This window comes from Gobius niger, assembly GCF_951799975.1.
Source record: "Gobius niger genome assembly, chromosome: 20".
In the NCBI taxonomy this organism is placed as follows: Eukaryota; Metazoa; Chordata; class Actinopteri; order Gobiiformes; family Gobiidae; genus Gobius; species Gobius niger.
The window spans coordinates 25401201-25417734 of record NC_136871.1 but is presented as its reverse complement, the minus strand read 5'-3'; the positions used below and the strand labels follow the sequence as shown (position 1 = coordinate 25417734).

The window sequence follows — 16534 nt, the reverse complement described above, 5'->3', positions numbered from 1 at the left end:
ACTATGAGAGATGGAGTACTATACCGTGTGACAAAGGATCCAGTCAATAAAAGAAAAACATACCTGTTTGTTGTCCCCCTCTCATTACGCCACAAGGTGCTAAAAGGTGTTCATGATGAGGCTGGCCACCAGGGGCAGCAAAGGACTTTGTACTTAACAAGACAGAGGTTTCACTGGCTAGGGCTCTCTCGGGATGTTATGGACTATGTTAAACACTGCAGGCGCTGTGTAGTAAGCAAAACCCCTGAGCCTGAAGCCAGAGCGCCTTTAGAAAATATTAGAACCTCTGAGCCCCTTGAACTTGTCAGTATTGATTTCTGGACAGCTGAAGATTCTGCTAATAGGTCCCTTGATGTGCTTGTTGCAACAGACCATTTCACTAAAATGGCGCACGCCTTCTTGTGTCCTAACCAGTCAGCCAAAGCAGTCGCCCATCAGCTGTGGAACAACTACTTCAGTGTCTATGGATTTCCAAAACGTTTGCATTCTGATCAGGGAGCCAATTTCGAGAGTGCTCTGATAGCGGAATTACTACATGTTGCAGGCGTGCAAAAATCGCACACTACTCCCTATCATCCAATGGGTAACGGCTCGTGTGAAAGGATGAACCGTACTATTGGCAACATGATTCGAGCACTTCCACCAAGAGCAAAACATCGTTGGCCCCAAGCTCTAAAATCACTGACGTTTGCATACAACTGTACTATACACGAGACAACTGGCTATGCCCCATTCCTGCTCATGTTTGGGAGAGTTCCGCGCCTTCCAGTGGACGTTATGTTTGGCTCAGTGCTCAAGGATCCGGAGGTTGTGGACTATGACCGCTATGTTGAATCCTTGCGTCAAAACATGAGAGAGGCAATGGCAGTAGCACAGTCCACAGCAACAAAACAACTTCAGCGCCACACTGAACTGTACAATAAGAAAGTGCGCGGTGCTCCTGTTGAAGTGGATGATCGTGTGTTATTGGCCAACAAAGGTGAACGTGGCAAAAGAAAGCTCGCTGATCGCTGGGAGAATAAAATCTATGTGGTGGTGGAGAAAAATGATGAGAGCCACACATTTAAGATTCAAAACCCAACAAATGGACAGATTAAAGTCGTACATCGCAATCTGATAATGCCAGTGAACTTTTTGCCCTTACCCGAAACCGAACTAAATAACCAAGAGGAACAAATATTGTCCCCTGTATCGAGTTCAGTGGACCTCAGTAGGTCTACAGTCACTGATGCATCCTCAGAATCGGCAGAGTTTAGAACCAGAGCATGGGTGTCGGAGTTACCATCAAATATGGGCAGTGTGACAAATGTGGAGGATGCTGTCCCGGACAATGTCCCTTTGAATGAGCCAGAGAGTGGTTCTGTGGACTCTAGCCTCGCACAAACCCCTGTCCCACACCCTGACCCAGAGACTACTGTGACCCCTGACTCTGACATGCCTATCGTCCCCACTGTGACTTCAGCTAACGCAGTAACTGACCATAGATCTAGAGCTGGACGTTTACTGAGACCAGTGACTCGACTTATTCAGATGATGCACCAAAAATCTGTTTCAGTCCTGTAAATTTTTTTCCGGACTCAAGTACCCGTTTTTTTGGGGGAGAGTTTTGCAACATTTTGGTGATGTTGCCATTTTGAGTTGTGCTGTTTGTTGTACAAGCGTGATTTTTGTTTTATGTACTTTGAGGTGTACCTGCAGTTACGTTTTAACAGAATATGTAAGTGGGCATATTCTATTTACCCTATGTGTGTATATGGGTTTTGGCCATTCCGGTCTCACACTGATCCCTCGGGGATAGTTTTTCGCTGGGTTTTGTAGCTGTGTCAGGTGCTCGACATAACCTCGCTAGTATGGTTGGGAACTAGAGTGCTTTATGAGTTTCCTATACACATAAGTATGGATTTTACACGCTGTTTGTTTTTTTTTGTTTTTTTTTGTACCCTGTGCAGTGCTGGTCTATTTTGTTTTTTTTTGTTATGGGTCAAGTGGAATTCAGCAGAGGGGAATGTAACAGTAAAATTATTGTATTCCACTTGATACTGGTGTTAATCGTGGGGCAGCGCCCTCTAGTGGCGGCAAACTCTATAAATAGTGGGGGCGACGTGAGCTCGGCACCATTCTGTCAATGCGCAGCCGAGGTAAGGTCACGGTTGTTGGGGTGTCTGTTTAAGTTTTATTTCTACATTTAATTATCATTTGTATGAATGTCGTATGATTGTAGAATTATTAAGGACATGTTTTAGTTATATAATTTCTACATTTTTATTTGATTATTTGTTAAACCACCACTAACGGTTTATAACGTGTACCCCCCCCCACTAGCTGCTATGAGTGTTGGTGTTCCAGGTTCAAGGCTGACCAGCCGTTTTTGTCTGTTGCACAGGTACATTTATTTATTTTTACATTTATTGTATTTATTTGACCATTCTGTCAATGCGCAGCCGAGCTGCTATGAGTGTTGGTGTTCCAGGTTCAAGGCTGACCAGCCGTTTTTGTCTGTTGCACAGATAAAGAACCCTTGTAAAACAACCCCGTCTCCTGACCGTTACTAAATAACACAACGCAGAGTCATCCACGTTACACACGCGTTGTGTCGAAAAAATAGCCGTTCGGTTGATGTGATTAGTCATTTTTTGCTTGAAGTTTAAAAGCTCTCTGCCGTACAGGATTTTTCCATCACAAAGGCTTTTAAACTGTCAGCTGTACCTGGTTATTCTGATGTTGTAATCAAAAGACTTTGTCGGCAACCAGAGATCTTAACCTCTTAACTCCCGCCTGAACCGAGAGGATCTTTTTCCTCACGTCATCAGATTTTTTTTTCCATCATTTTTTTGTTGGGTGTTTAACTCATTTTTGTAACTTTTTGGTCATTTTTTTGGTCATTTTTCGTCAAATTTTTGTCCTTTTTTCGTCCAATTTTTGTATTTTTTTCCTTTTTCAAATTTTTATCACATTTTTTTAATTTTTTTATCACATTTTTGTAATTTTTTTGTCACATTTTTGTAATTTTTTTGTAATTTTTTTGTCATATTTTTGTCATTTTTTCTTCAATTTTTTGGCAATTTCTTGTGACATTTTTGTGACATTTTTGCTACTTTTTCATACATTTTTCGCCATTTTTTTGTCAATGTTTTCTCACTTTTTTGTCACATTTCCATCATTGTTTTCGTCTCAGTTTTGTTGCTTTTTTCACAGCTTTTTTCCAGAAGCTTTTGGACTGGGGTTAAAGCCAAACTGGCGAAAATGTGCTCGGTTCAGGTGGGAGGTAAGGGGTTAAAGCAGCATCTATGTTGGAAAAAAAACAACTTGTTCAATAGCCTTAATAACTCTTTTTACACTGACCTTTGCTCGTCCATTACATGTCTACTGTCATTATCATCATCATCAATTGTTAGTTGCTGACAAAGCCTCTCGAGGTGAGGCGAAACGTTCTCAACGCTACAACCAATGACAGCTTGTTTTGTTCAATGTAAACGTGCAAAACATTCACACTAAAGCGCTAATCATTCACTGTTGTTGTTGCTTTTTAACGTGGAGGTATTCAGCGGCAGCTACGTCCTGCAGAAAGCTGGTATTGGAGATCATGTCCTTTAAGTGTCCGTTTGATCGTTACTGGAGGAGTTGCGCATGCAAATGGACTAGATAATTGACTCGAGAGTGAGCTACTTTGCACATGCCTGAAGATTGTTTCAGAGTTAGACTTAATCAATTCCTCCAGTACCGATAATGGAACAGAAATTATTTCAAAAGTATCCCTACGCACAATCACTTAGGAATACAGCCAGAATACCTTTTAACAAAGTTCTTAATGGTCCTGTATCATCACTTGGATGCTTTATTAATGTGGAAATTAAGAAAGCCAGGAATCACTCTACATATAAGTTTGCACATTGAGGAGTGAAGCAGTCGAAATGGATGATGCTGCTGAATTTGAATGCTGGAATGATCAGAGCAAACACCAACACTCAGATGCTCTAACATGCATGAACGACGACTCAACACTGGGTATATATTTGAAGAAAGCTGATTTTAAAATAGCGTAACACTGGCAAGGCAACTTTATTTACACCGAACATTTTGTACACACAGCAACTCAACACGCCTTACCAAAGAAGATGTATGAAATTGCAATCAGGTTAAGGCAAAGCACATATATAGAAACATCAAGACATGAGAAATACACAGTACAGTATTTTTTTCTTGGGGACAGGAAGGACGAGGTGAGGCAGATGCAGAATGACGGGGACGTGCTCAGGGAGGGGTATGTGTGTGCAGTTGTTCACAATCCTGAAAGCCGGTGTTGTGCAAAATATGTGGAAGAGAATTATTCCAGTAGTAGTAGTAGCTCATAGATTTATAATGAATTAGCTTTTACTGGGTCTCAGCATTTGTTCAGTTCTCCAGAGCAGGTCCCCTTCACAGTTCATCCCTTTTCCTCCCAAAATACAGTCCACCTATTGTCCGTCTCTAATACTGCATGTCTTTTCAATGACTTTTCACAAATAAATCCATCATGAATCCTCCACACCTGCATCTAATACAGTCTCAATACACGTCTACCCACAAGAAGTGGAATGTGCAAGATCAGTCATTTCCAACCAGATAACAACTTAAAATACTATCTGTAATGGACAGCCGAAGAGCCCACACTCCACAGTCCTCTTGTGGAGACAGAAATCATGTCTTTTGGCTTTTCTTGTTGTTTTGAAAGAGAAATCAGGGCGTAAAATGACTGCAATGGCGTCACTGACCATTATAAACCCCAGCTCCTACGCTGTACTCCTCTCTGTCCGGGCCGGTCGGACAGATAATTACGGCCGCTGACAGGATCCTCCAACAGCACCGCGTGGCCTTTGCTCCTGTCCTCGGCTTATTTTACACACAGAGAAACTGGTTTAAGGCAAATGAGGAAAGAGAGAGAGAGAGAGAGAGTGGGGTGAGAGGAGAGAGCCTCAGTGCAGAATATTGTTACATCAGTGTGACTCTTTTGTTAGTAGCTTAGCGGCTGAGGTGTATTTCCCTCTGTTGTTGCAGTTTGCGGTGGTTTAGGGTGAGCTGTGATAAATCAAAAATATAAACTTGTATTTTTGTTGCTGTGTGCCTTTGGTGCCTCACAGATGAATGTGCCATCGTGGTTCCAGAGAGAGAGAACAAACCGACTTATTTATAGTTGACCACACGGCCTCAGAAGCACTGTGTTATCTCCAATCATTTATGCGCCGTAAATAATGTGGGCCGCAACGTAATAATTATTTCACATCAATCTGGCCGTTGGTGTCCCTATAGATTTATCTCTCTGTTCATTCCCATGCTCGCCCTGACTAATGCTTTCTCACCGTGGGCTCCGCAGCAGCGTTAACACAGCCGCTCGTATCTCATTAAGCGCATTAAATACTGCCACTTTTCATGCACGCCTCGTTTGCACGCACATTTCCTTTTAATCCTCCTATAGCATTTGCATCGATCATGATACGAGTGGAAAAAGCGAGACGGAAACGGGACTCTCCGGCAAACAACGACTGCTGGGATCAACTAGGTGACTCTGGGATACTCCGGGTTAGGATCTTACACAAAATTAGAAGTTGGAGTTGTAGCTTTTGGCTCCACTAATAGGAGACAGATGGTTTGTTGTCTGAAACCCAAGAGGAAAAAACTTACAACAACGACGCTTTAATATTCAATCATCACCATGGAAATACCACCTTTTTGCTTTCAAAGCCTTTTGAATCTGAGGCGCTGCCGTTTTCTCGCCGGTGAGATTTGCAGGGATAGTCGGAGCTAAAAATAGCGCGTGCGAATTCGTTGTGTGGGCGGATGTTGGGGTCCACTGCCTTTCTACTACAAAAACAATTGGGTTAAATAAATTATATTAACCTGCAGCTGTGGGATTTTGTGGAAGAAATCGGGTCCACCAGGCATAACGTGACCACTGACAGGTGAAGTAGTTGACACAGGATACCGCTTCAACATTTCACCTTTTACCCAATGGAATATATTCCTCAAAGCTGATATGTTAGACGCAGGAGGGAAAATGGTAAGAATTTGAGCGAACACAAACAGACAGCTGGGTCAAAGCGTCTCTAAAACCGCCGCTCTTGTGGGTTGTTCCCAGTCTGCAGTAGGATCTTTCAAAAAGGGTTCATACACGAGTCTTAAAGGAACAGGCCACCGTTTTTACATTCTGAGATATGTTCTTACCTTAGCTTTGACGAGTTCTTTAGGACCTGTCTGATCTTCACCCGTGCCTTCAGTCATGTAAACACAGCGCAGACGGCGTTAGCATTTAGCCTCTCCCTCTCTCCACTATAGCTCCAAAACAGGTCAAGATAGAAGCTACCAAGCTCTTCCACGTTTTCCCTATTTAAATATGGTTACGTGAAGTGTTCCACTACAAAGTATAATTACACAAAATTAAACAATGTGGATTTTCTAAGCGGATAAAAGGGGGAACTATATTGTAAGGCGTAATAATACCAGGAGTAGTTCGAAATCCGCGCAGTAATCTTCACTTTACTGTGCGGATGCCAAATTACTCCTGGTATTATTACAGGCTAGCTGACATCGTAGAAATGCGCTAGCCTTGCACTAGCCTAGCGCCACGTAACTCTTCAAACATAAGAACTGCGTGAATTACAAAAAAGATATCTCCAGAAATTAGCAACACTCAGGATAGCTAGGAAATGAGGCCCTGTGTCAAAAATCCTGAAACATCCTGGTGAAAATGCCTTTATCATCTATCGGACAATTCAAAACAACAATTTCTCAAAATGGTGGCCAGAGCAGACTCAAATGACTGTAAGGCCCTCAGCATTCACTGTTTTTACATTTGTCTTTGATGTAATGTTAGTTAATGCACATGTACTGTATGTCCATTGCCTGCCCGTTCAGACATACAAACTCCATGATTCTCAAAATGTCTTCCTCCTTTCTGTCCCCCCTCCCTCCCTGTCTCGTTTCTAACTCCTTGTTTGACAAACCTGCATCAGAGCTTACATAACTAAAGGCCCTGCTCGTCTAATTTGTCTGCGTCACTGTGCTGATGTAATTTCTCTGTGCAGGAGAAGGGAAATGGGCCGGTCGCTTTTCAGATAACATTAGGGAGAGGTATTGGCAGCGTGTTGCAATCTGGGATGGTTTTACAACGGGGTCTGTCATCTGCCTTGGACAAATGTACAACTAAGTCTCTAACAACATTGTGTTTGCCGTGTGGTTGTTTACATAAGTCCCTTTGGGGCAGCTCCATTTTGGTGGAAATATATGATTGCAATGCTTCTGACTATAGTATCGCGATTGCAATCAGTTTTATGATTTATGTTTTAAAGAGGGGGTATTGTGCTTTTTTCAGTCACATAGCACCAGTCTATATCACACTACAATGATGACCAAACCTTCTGTTGGTCTGTAAATGCAGTAAATTAGAATAACTGCCTTATATAAAATTGCTCTCTCAAAATGGCTGTAGTGAATGTCTTGAAATCGGCCTCTGTCTCTTTAAGAACCTCTGAGCCTTTCCGACACGCCCCCTCCACACGCTGTTTGTGGCATCAGTGGGGAGGGGGCTCTGCTGAGGAGCAGTGGTTGGTTACTCGGCTGGTGACGAAAGCTCGGAGGCGTCTCCAGGAGGTGGGGGCGTTCCTAGGAGGACTCAGGCAAACCTATCCCTAAAATGGCCGCCATCAGAGTTTTTACAGATTACTCAAAAATACGTGAATGTGCCAAGGCAACACTTCAGGCATGTTTTTAATGAGGGAATGACATAATAACATGGTGTAAAGCTTGAAAAAGTCGATTTTGCATAATACCCCCCCTTTAAGAGAAGATGAGAGAAGAGTGATACATAAATCGCTAAACTAATATAAGAATCTCAAGCATTTCAGTTCCTGTGGTCATGGTCAATTTGCTTAATACTTTGCAGCTTTCATAAATGATTTTGCTCAACTTAGCTGTAATAAGTATAATCTGTAAGATACCTTTTTGCATTTGAAGTACTGTTTTTTTATTTCATTACATCTGAGATTTCCCTGTCGTGCAAATGCCTTTAATACCGTCTTTATACAATGCAACGTGAAACAAAGCGTGAGCGTTGACTTCCTCCCACGTCCCGGGTGGATTTGGCTCAGGGCTGTTGCTCCTGCATGGTGGTGGTGGTGGTGGTGGTGGTGTGTGTTAGGCCCAGACTTGGCAGAAACACCTGCGGACACCTTTTATCTCAGACAGAGAAGTTCAATGTGTCAACTTTAAAAATGAAACCAGCGCTGTGGAACAAATCGCAGTTTAGGCGCACAGAAAGTTTAAAATGAAACGGTTGTGTCTTTGCAGTTGGTTTTCCGTTGGGGTCTGGGTAACTTTGTTTGCACCAACCAAAAAAGAAGTGTTTGAATATAGCAAATATTTACCCTTAATTGTTTTTTTTTGGGGGGGGAATGACGTGACAAAAACGCCACCTGCCGCCATATTGGAATTTTTTTGAACTGAACCTTAGTTGAAATCACACTGCAAACTGCTCATCTGTGATTCCTTTCTCACTTTTTTACTGTCACAGATAGCCCTTTTCCACCAAGCTGGTGCCGGTGCTGGTTCTGGGCCAGTTCCAGTTTCAGAACCGGTTCTTTCGTTTTCCACTGAAAAAACGCTGGCTCTTGGTTCCAAAATCTGGTGCCGGTTGGGAACCAAGTAAAAGCTGGACCAAGAAACGAGCACCAGTGATGTCAGCGGCTGGGGGCGTGGCTCTCTCCTCCAACAAACAATCAATATTAGTTAGTTTGTGCTTAGAACTTCCTGGAGAAGCCAAAACAGTCTCTGTGGAGGAAACTGTTGTTTTGCTTTATGCTCTTTAGCTAAAACAAGAGTTAGAAAGAAAAAATCAAAATGTTAACGGCTGCTGTGACTGAAACAGAAACTTATTTTTCTGTATTTTATAACCAGCAGTGGCTGTAGTAAGATGTTACTATCCATTTTTGATGTTGACTTCCCAAAGCGTTGCTATGACAATAGGCACAGCTCTCATTTTGGTGGAAAACATGGAACCAAACCGGCACCAGAACCAGCTCTGAACCAGAACCAACACCTTGGTGGAAAAGCCCTAACAGAGACAACAGACAAGTCAGTGTTACAAATACATGGGATTTTTTGTGTTGGACGCCGACTCGTGATAGATTGAGACGGCATCCCTGAAATCGCCCATATATGGTCATGTTTGAAAACAGTTAAGGGGGAAAACAATTTGGAGAAAAATCTAAACTTTTTCTAATTATTCAAAAAATACTTTAAGAAACGCTGAATTATGAATATAGGTTTCTACTAAATAAAGATGCAAAGACATGGAGTGGAGTAAAGTGGTTCAACTACCCATGTCTCCTCATCGTCAGTATAATATGAGTGTGTTTGTTCGGTGGCGGTGCCTCTGATCATACAGATGTTTCTGTTGGACCGGATCGCCGTCTTAATGGAGAACACCTGTGCAGTGGAGGGATACGAGTCAAAGTGATGAGGCCGACACCCCTCATCACAACGCTTTTATGTCGCCTCCTAAACGTCTGATCCACGTGTTGGAACTAATTGCCATGCAAAACCTATAAAGAAAACAATCTAGGCCGACATGTATTATAATCATACATTTTCTATTATTGCCATTGTGGAAGGTATAGAGTTCGGGAAAGTCTACAGTTACAATGGAGATCGGCCATCTTTGCAGCTGTTAGCATACATTTCCATTGACTAACATTAGCTAAAAACAGTTTATAAAGTGGAGAAAAAAGCCGTGGAACAGCTCCGTTAGCTGCTGAGATACTGCTGGTAAATACATCTAACTCACTGTGGTCTCCAAGTGTTTTAATGTGAACAATAACTCCAGCATTTTAACTTCTAAAATCTCCATTAGTTTCCAATTGCTGCTAATCCCATAATGCTTAGCGATATGACGGGCTACTATGGACTGTACGTGGGATATACTCTCTTTGGAGCAGTCAGTCTATGATGGAGGACAAAGAAAGGGGAACACTCACATAACCCAGGGGAACATGTAATATAATCTAACTGGATCAAACCCTCTGTCCCTCTTGTTATTATCGCCTAATACGCTGATTCACGCCTTTGCCTAGAATATTATTTATTGGTCCTTTTTGTGCTGCTTAACCCAGATTAATATTTATGGGAGGTCTCTGTGATTATGTGCCGCTCCCACTCTCCTTAGTGCTGTGAACAATATCAACTGTGTTTAAGCAGACCTCATGCTCTTTCAATTAAAGCCGTTTCCCAAATTGAATAGCAGCAGGATAGAACAGCCGTGTGTGTGAAGTTCTTAAATGTTTTGCAAAATTGATAGACTGCCCAAACATCCCAATTTCATCATCCCAGTCCCTGTTTTGAGCGCTTTTCCCTGTGTTGCCGTCGATTTTGTCTTACACGGGCTAAGTTTTTTGTTTTTTTTGTTTAACCCAGGCAAATTCCCCATTGTGTTCCAGTTTTAAATGTACATAACACATACTGATATACTGGGCCAGCTCCAGACAGTTTGGTGCCCCAGGAATAGACTGGGCTTTAGCTGGAAATACCTATCAATATCAGTAATTACAAAATACCTCATAAAGACGTGTTAGCTTGGATATGATCAAATCACCATAAATTGGTAGTCATGAAACTGAATTTCCAAAAAGCTGTAATAGAGTTGGCACGGCCGCCTTTTTCCGTGGTGCGCCTGATGTGTTCCTGTGAGGGGACCATTATATTGTCTGCTCAAATGAAATAAATGGGCTACATCCACAGCGCTCCTGAGTTTCACAGTGATTGTCCATTACTGACTCGTGATGAACCTGACCCATAATGCACCATGATGCCACAGACGGTTAAACCCTGTTCCCTCTCAATACCCACATTGTGTCCGACACAGCAACAACAGAACATTCAAGTCGCTGCATCGGTCATGTTTTGTACTGCTCTGAAGTGAAGGCTGAATTGTTTATTCTTTAGCTTCAAATGTATTTATTTGCTTCTTTTTTATGTGCCCTGTAGGCTGTATTGGACAGGGCAGTGTGGTGCGAAATGGAGTGAGGAATGGGAAGAGACAGTCGAGGCATTGGGCACGCTGTCAAAGCTAACACATGAAGCCCAGGCCATCTTAAGAGCCTGATAATAAACTAAATCAAAGCTAGCAGTGCATGTTTTGTGGAAGCACCTGCCCAGTGCCCAACATGCTTGCTCCTGGATATAAGAGAGCTGCTTTGATCCTATACGGGTCTCTGTTTTTGCTGATATAATTTCACATATTTTAGCGCTGGTGTCCTTAGAGTGCTGCAGACAGATGGTCGAAACCTAATGAACCAAAGGAACTCCGCAGCTGCCTCTGAGCCCAGCCAGCAGCCTGTCAGAAATGAGTTTAATTAGAAAATCCCATTTAAAGTGCGGCATCTCTTTTAAACTTCTTTGAAACCGGAGATTGGCTTCTTGAGATTTTGATTCTGTGTGTGTGTGTCGCCAGTTTGTTTACATTTGATCAGAGTGGTTGGTTTAGGCTGACACTGTAGTGACCACTAGAGGGCAACGTTAACAGCACTAACTAATGCTTCCCTTTCTTCTTGTGTGTTTTCTCTTTTAGGGCCAAGGTTTTCAGAGGGAAGAAGGTCCTGGGCGACTATGACGTCAAAGTGGAACAGGTCTGCTCCCTAAATTAACATCACGTTCAGAACTTGTTACTTTACTTTAATTTGTATTTAAAGGACAGTGCACAGAGACATTAAGCTCATAGAAACAGATGTACTGCACCAGAATATTACTAAATAGCTAGTTTTCATCCTGTTTGAATGTAAATATAAATCAAATAACGTCATACACTTCCCGAAAACACACTTGCTCACACCACGTCAATAAGATCTTTAATGTGGTTTTCCTGGTCGTCCAAAATGCCAGCCTGGTCCCACACACGGGAGTTTTCACAGCTGATAGAAACTGACAGAGAGGACACAGCCTGAAGTGTGAGTGCAGACAGCAATGAGCCATGAGTCACACAGAAACCTCAACTATACCAGCAGCTCAATGCGGTGCCTTTCACAAAAATACAATGTTGTTGCGTCACAAAAACAAGTGATGAGAGTACAACCCCAATATCAATCTGAAATATGTGAATGTGTGAGTGTGTGAGTGTGATCCATAGGGAGTTTCCATTATGGCGTGTGTGTTTTCTGCAGGCGGAGTTCTCTGAGGTCAACCTCGTGGCACAGTCCAACGGCACCTGCAACATCGACATGCAGATCATGAGAGGCGGCACCAAAGTGGTCAGGTCTGTACAGCTCTCTCATAGTAATGATTGGATCCTGAAGAACACCTCCTGCCTCCTTTTATGAGAAAGGACGAGAACACGTCACATGTCATTTCCCTGCCTTTGCTCTGCGCACGAGTGTCCTGCCTTCAAATTGTATCCAAACCAAGCAGTTCCAGGCAAACTTTCGCTGAATATGATATAAAAGAAGTGGCCAGGCAACTGCTGTTCCTTGCACTCTCTCAGTATTCGATTAGATTAAACTGAAGAGGGATGTCTTGGAGAAAGGGGGATGCCTTGACCCTCTTTTCATTATCATTCATACTAAGACCTTTTTGTTTTTCTACCTCTATCCCACTACTAAATTACTAATGGTTTCATAAATAGCCTAATTCCGTTTGTTGTCTTTGTTCTTGTCTGTGCCCACGCAGCGGCAGAAAACCATAGTTATGTAATTGATGGCATTTGGTCGTGCCAGCATTATAGCAGTGTGGCTTTAATGATCTGTCAGATTTAGAGCACTCAGCATACGGTTTACAACGACAACTGTTCCACCAAATGTGTCTCCACCAAAGGTCTTTTGCAAATGTGACATTGTAATTATCTAGTAATTGAGTCCAAAATATCCTTTATGAATAAACCAATGTGAGATTTAATATGGTAATATGATATATTTATCAGTCATTAATCACATGTTTTTTTTTTTACTTTACTATTTATTCAGACCTGCTGAAAATGTATTATTTATTTAGACAAAAATGAAAATATGTGAGTAAGTATCAAGGATGTTGTTGTAGTAGGATGTACCTGTTCATAATTCACCTGGTCGTGAACGTATCCATGCTATGGCTATAGTTGCGGGCCCTTCAACAATTACATCACATTTTTGTGTGATAGGAAGCTAATGTGCCCTTGAACAACGCTTCAGGAACTTAAGTACAGGCTTGCACTGCTCATTTCCAGCATTTTTAAACACGTTTTTCCAAATCTTTGCCTGTTGTGCAGAAGGATGTAATTCTCATCACACTGAAGTGTTACAATTTTCAAAATTCTTTCTATGTCAAATCACAGCCTCCCTTTTGTTTGTGAGGAAAACATGTTTTACCAACAAAGGCTCTCCTTCCTCAGATCTGCATTTTCTTTTGGCGCTCTAGACGTTCACTCACTGTTGCAGCACCTCCGAAGATGATGATGATGATGATGAATAGTTTATTTAAAAGGGACTATAGTTTATTTAAAAGGGACTGTACAATTATAAGAGAAATGCTGCCATTTGATGCAATGTTCCAGGCGGATTTCCATCTGCAGTCTCCTATAGGGTAATGAACAACCCAAAACAGAAACAAGGCAATATTTACATTAAAAAGGGACACATCCACGCCACTAATGCAAAGCCAGGCCCAGCACCATGGGAGTGTGGACCAAAGTCTCTTTCTGTTTATAAGCACTTGATGGTAGTATGTTTATAGTATCAGGCATGTACACCATAGAACTGCACTGCTTCTCATCATTAATAATGTTAATCTGCCGACTGTCGTCTCCTCATTGCCTGAACAACATATATAAAGCTTTTGTCTTATAGTTCTAATGATTGTCTGAACAAGTCATTAGAGCCTCAGAAATCATTGGTCAGCCTTGGACCTGGGCCTGTTTGTCTTTTTAATTGCTTAAGATGTCTATTGATCTTGAGTCAAACTGCACATTTTTCTTTTGACTCCGTGTTGCCAGGTAACTCCATTATAAGCTGCGTGTCATTTTCTCCAGCCTCCTCACAATTCAAAGCTCTTCCTTTTCCATAAGACTTTCTCATTTTGTAACAGGCCTCCTCTCTCTTTAATACCTGTCACATAATACAGCGGGAGTCGCGCCCCGGCCTTGGCAAACGCTGTTAAAATGAAGTCAAGTTCATGCCCCCTTTCAGCAAGATCCAAAGAGCCGTCCTCTGCACCACAAACAACGCCTTACACATATTATATATCAGTATCGTGGATCATACATTCCATTAACACTGAAGATAGACACACTCTCAAATGTTGCTTTCAAGTTTTAAGAAAAGGACTCCTTTAAAAAAGAGATTCTTAATCTCCTGGTTAAATAAAGATCAAATAAAATAAATACATTTGTAGATAATGCTGTGTGCTTTGGTGATATCGTGTGTTAAATCACTTTTTAGATCCAAACTTAAAGCCACACTGCGGAGCATTTAAGTTACTGTATATGTTGCTATAGGGACAAAGCATAAATGTAAACTACCAGCCAGTGATGCTGAACTTGCTTCAAATGATATACCAACAAAGCGAGTTTTGCCATAATCAAAATAAAGCGTTGTGGAAGCAGACCAAGTATATTCTGATTTAAATGGTTTGTCTAATGTACCTAAAGTCAAAGCAAACCAGCAGCTGGTAACGTCCTACTACCGGCAAAAAAAGTTAAAAGTTAGGTCCAAAGAGACAACGGCGATGTTATATTTTATTGTAGTTATTGGGTAAAACTTTATACTGGTTTAAGTGGTTTAATGAACGGTGAGCTAGTTGTTTTGAAACCATTTGTCGGAGAAATCGATAACTGTTGTAAACATGCTTGCAGCTGATGCTTAACTGACTCCTTTTGGGACTTTCTGTGTAGCTTTGTGATTCTGTTGAATTTCAGCTTTGATTTACCAAAACCAGTGCTTACGTAAGATGTGTGTCACTTGGCCCAGACTGCTTCTTGAAGAGTTTGTGGAAGTCTCCCTAAAATAACATTGATAAATAATAGATAACCCAAAACTCCTTCAGAGATGGAGAGCTGTCCAAAGAGCATGTCCCTGATATATTTTTCATGTCATTTTTGGTGTCCCCTCCTTAAAAAATGCATGAGGCTGGGCCTGGTTATTTTGGCCGGAGCCTTGTGTGGGTTGTTGTGATAGCGTTTCAAGTAAATGTGTAAATGATTCAGGACATAACAGGGACAGTGAAAAGCTGCCCCAGAACCGCTCATTAATATCATTTGGATCGAGCGTTTCACTCGGTTACAGGGTCCCGAGAGGCCCGCCAAAACACTGCAATGGAATTACTACAGGGCAAAGTACTTTTTAATTGTGTTTTAGACCAGATGTGCCTTTTCAGAATATCAGCCAACAGGTTGAAGTCCCCTATCGATAACACCGAGCTACACTGGAACCACCACATTTTCACATCAAACTCACCTTAGTGCTGATCTTAATATGTTTTTCGTTTTCTTTGTCCTCAGATCCTTCCGGCCTGACTTTGTCCTGGTCCGACAGCACGCCTTCAGCATGGCTCAGAACGAGGACTTTAGGAACCTGATCATCGGTCTGCAGTACGCTGGAGTGCCCTCCGTCAACTCCCTGGACTCCATCTACAGCCTGTGTGACAAACCCTGGGCTGTAAGAACTCTGTCCTTATACATCACTAACATAACCCTCTACGCAACTCTGCTGGAGAGAAAATCCACACGCGAACAACCTTTCCATGCCATTTTTGTCAGGTTCTAGCCTCTATTCTTCGTACTCATTTGAAATAGGCTCAGAGGCATTCACGTTTGAGAGAGGGACTTACTAAATAATTGCAGTGTAATTTGCTGATTGTAACCAGTGCAATTATTATTGGCTGTGATTAGCTGTGGAGCCATTGCCGTTTTTTGTTTCATGGGTCGCTTCCGTAATTACAGGGATATCAGCCATGTACCGGGACTAAACATGCACGTTTTGTTTTAATTGGCTTGTTTACTTGACGTGAAATGCAGCCTCTTCACTCGGGCGTCTCCTCTTTGCTTCAGTTCTCACAGCTGATCAACTGTCAGAAGAAGCTGGGCTCCGACAGGTTCCCTCTCATCGATCAGACCTTTTATCCCAACTACAAAGACATGGTGAGTGTTTTAAAGATTTGTCCACTTTGATCCACATTGTTATGAACATAGAAATGATTTGAAGTGGCCTGTGCTAACTGTGGCTGTTGCTGCAAATGTTGCATTGGGCTTCCTGAAGTTATCGTCAAAAGTTCTGTCCGGATTCTGTCCATAGACAAATGAACGCTGAAGCCAGTACATATATCTAAGTATGGCATGTTGTTTTCAGGACCTTTAGACATTTTATGAGGTTTCCGCATCATTACCATCATGTGACATATTAGACACAATTTTTGCTAAAACATAGTTAACACAAATATATTTAAAATTTTGCTCAATATTGTACCCAGTTTTCTTTAGTTTGGCCATTTTTGAGATGCTTATAGTTTCACTTCCTTATTGGACACCGACAGGAAGTGATATAGATGAAGG

The 16534-nt window shown here is 41.9% G+C and overlaps 1 protein-coding gene across 1 annotated transcript in view; it reads left to right on the top strand.

Moving 5' to 3' along the window:
* LOC306979381 (synapsin-2-like) overlaps positions 1-16534 on the top strand; it is a 97163-nt gene that overhangs the window by 56256 nt on the left and 24373 nt on the right. The window contains exons 2-5 of the mRNA XM_079578294.1: positions 11594-11651; positions 12183-12274; positions 15485-15641; positions 16034-16123. Coding sequence (XP_079434420.1) covers positions 11594-11651; positions 12183-12274; positions 15485-15641; positions 16034-16123 — 397 coding nt within the window. The remainder of the gene's footprint in view (positions 1-11593; positions 11652-12182; positions 12275-15484; positions 15642-16033; positions 16124-16534) is intronic.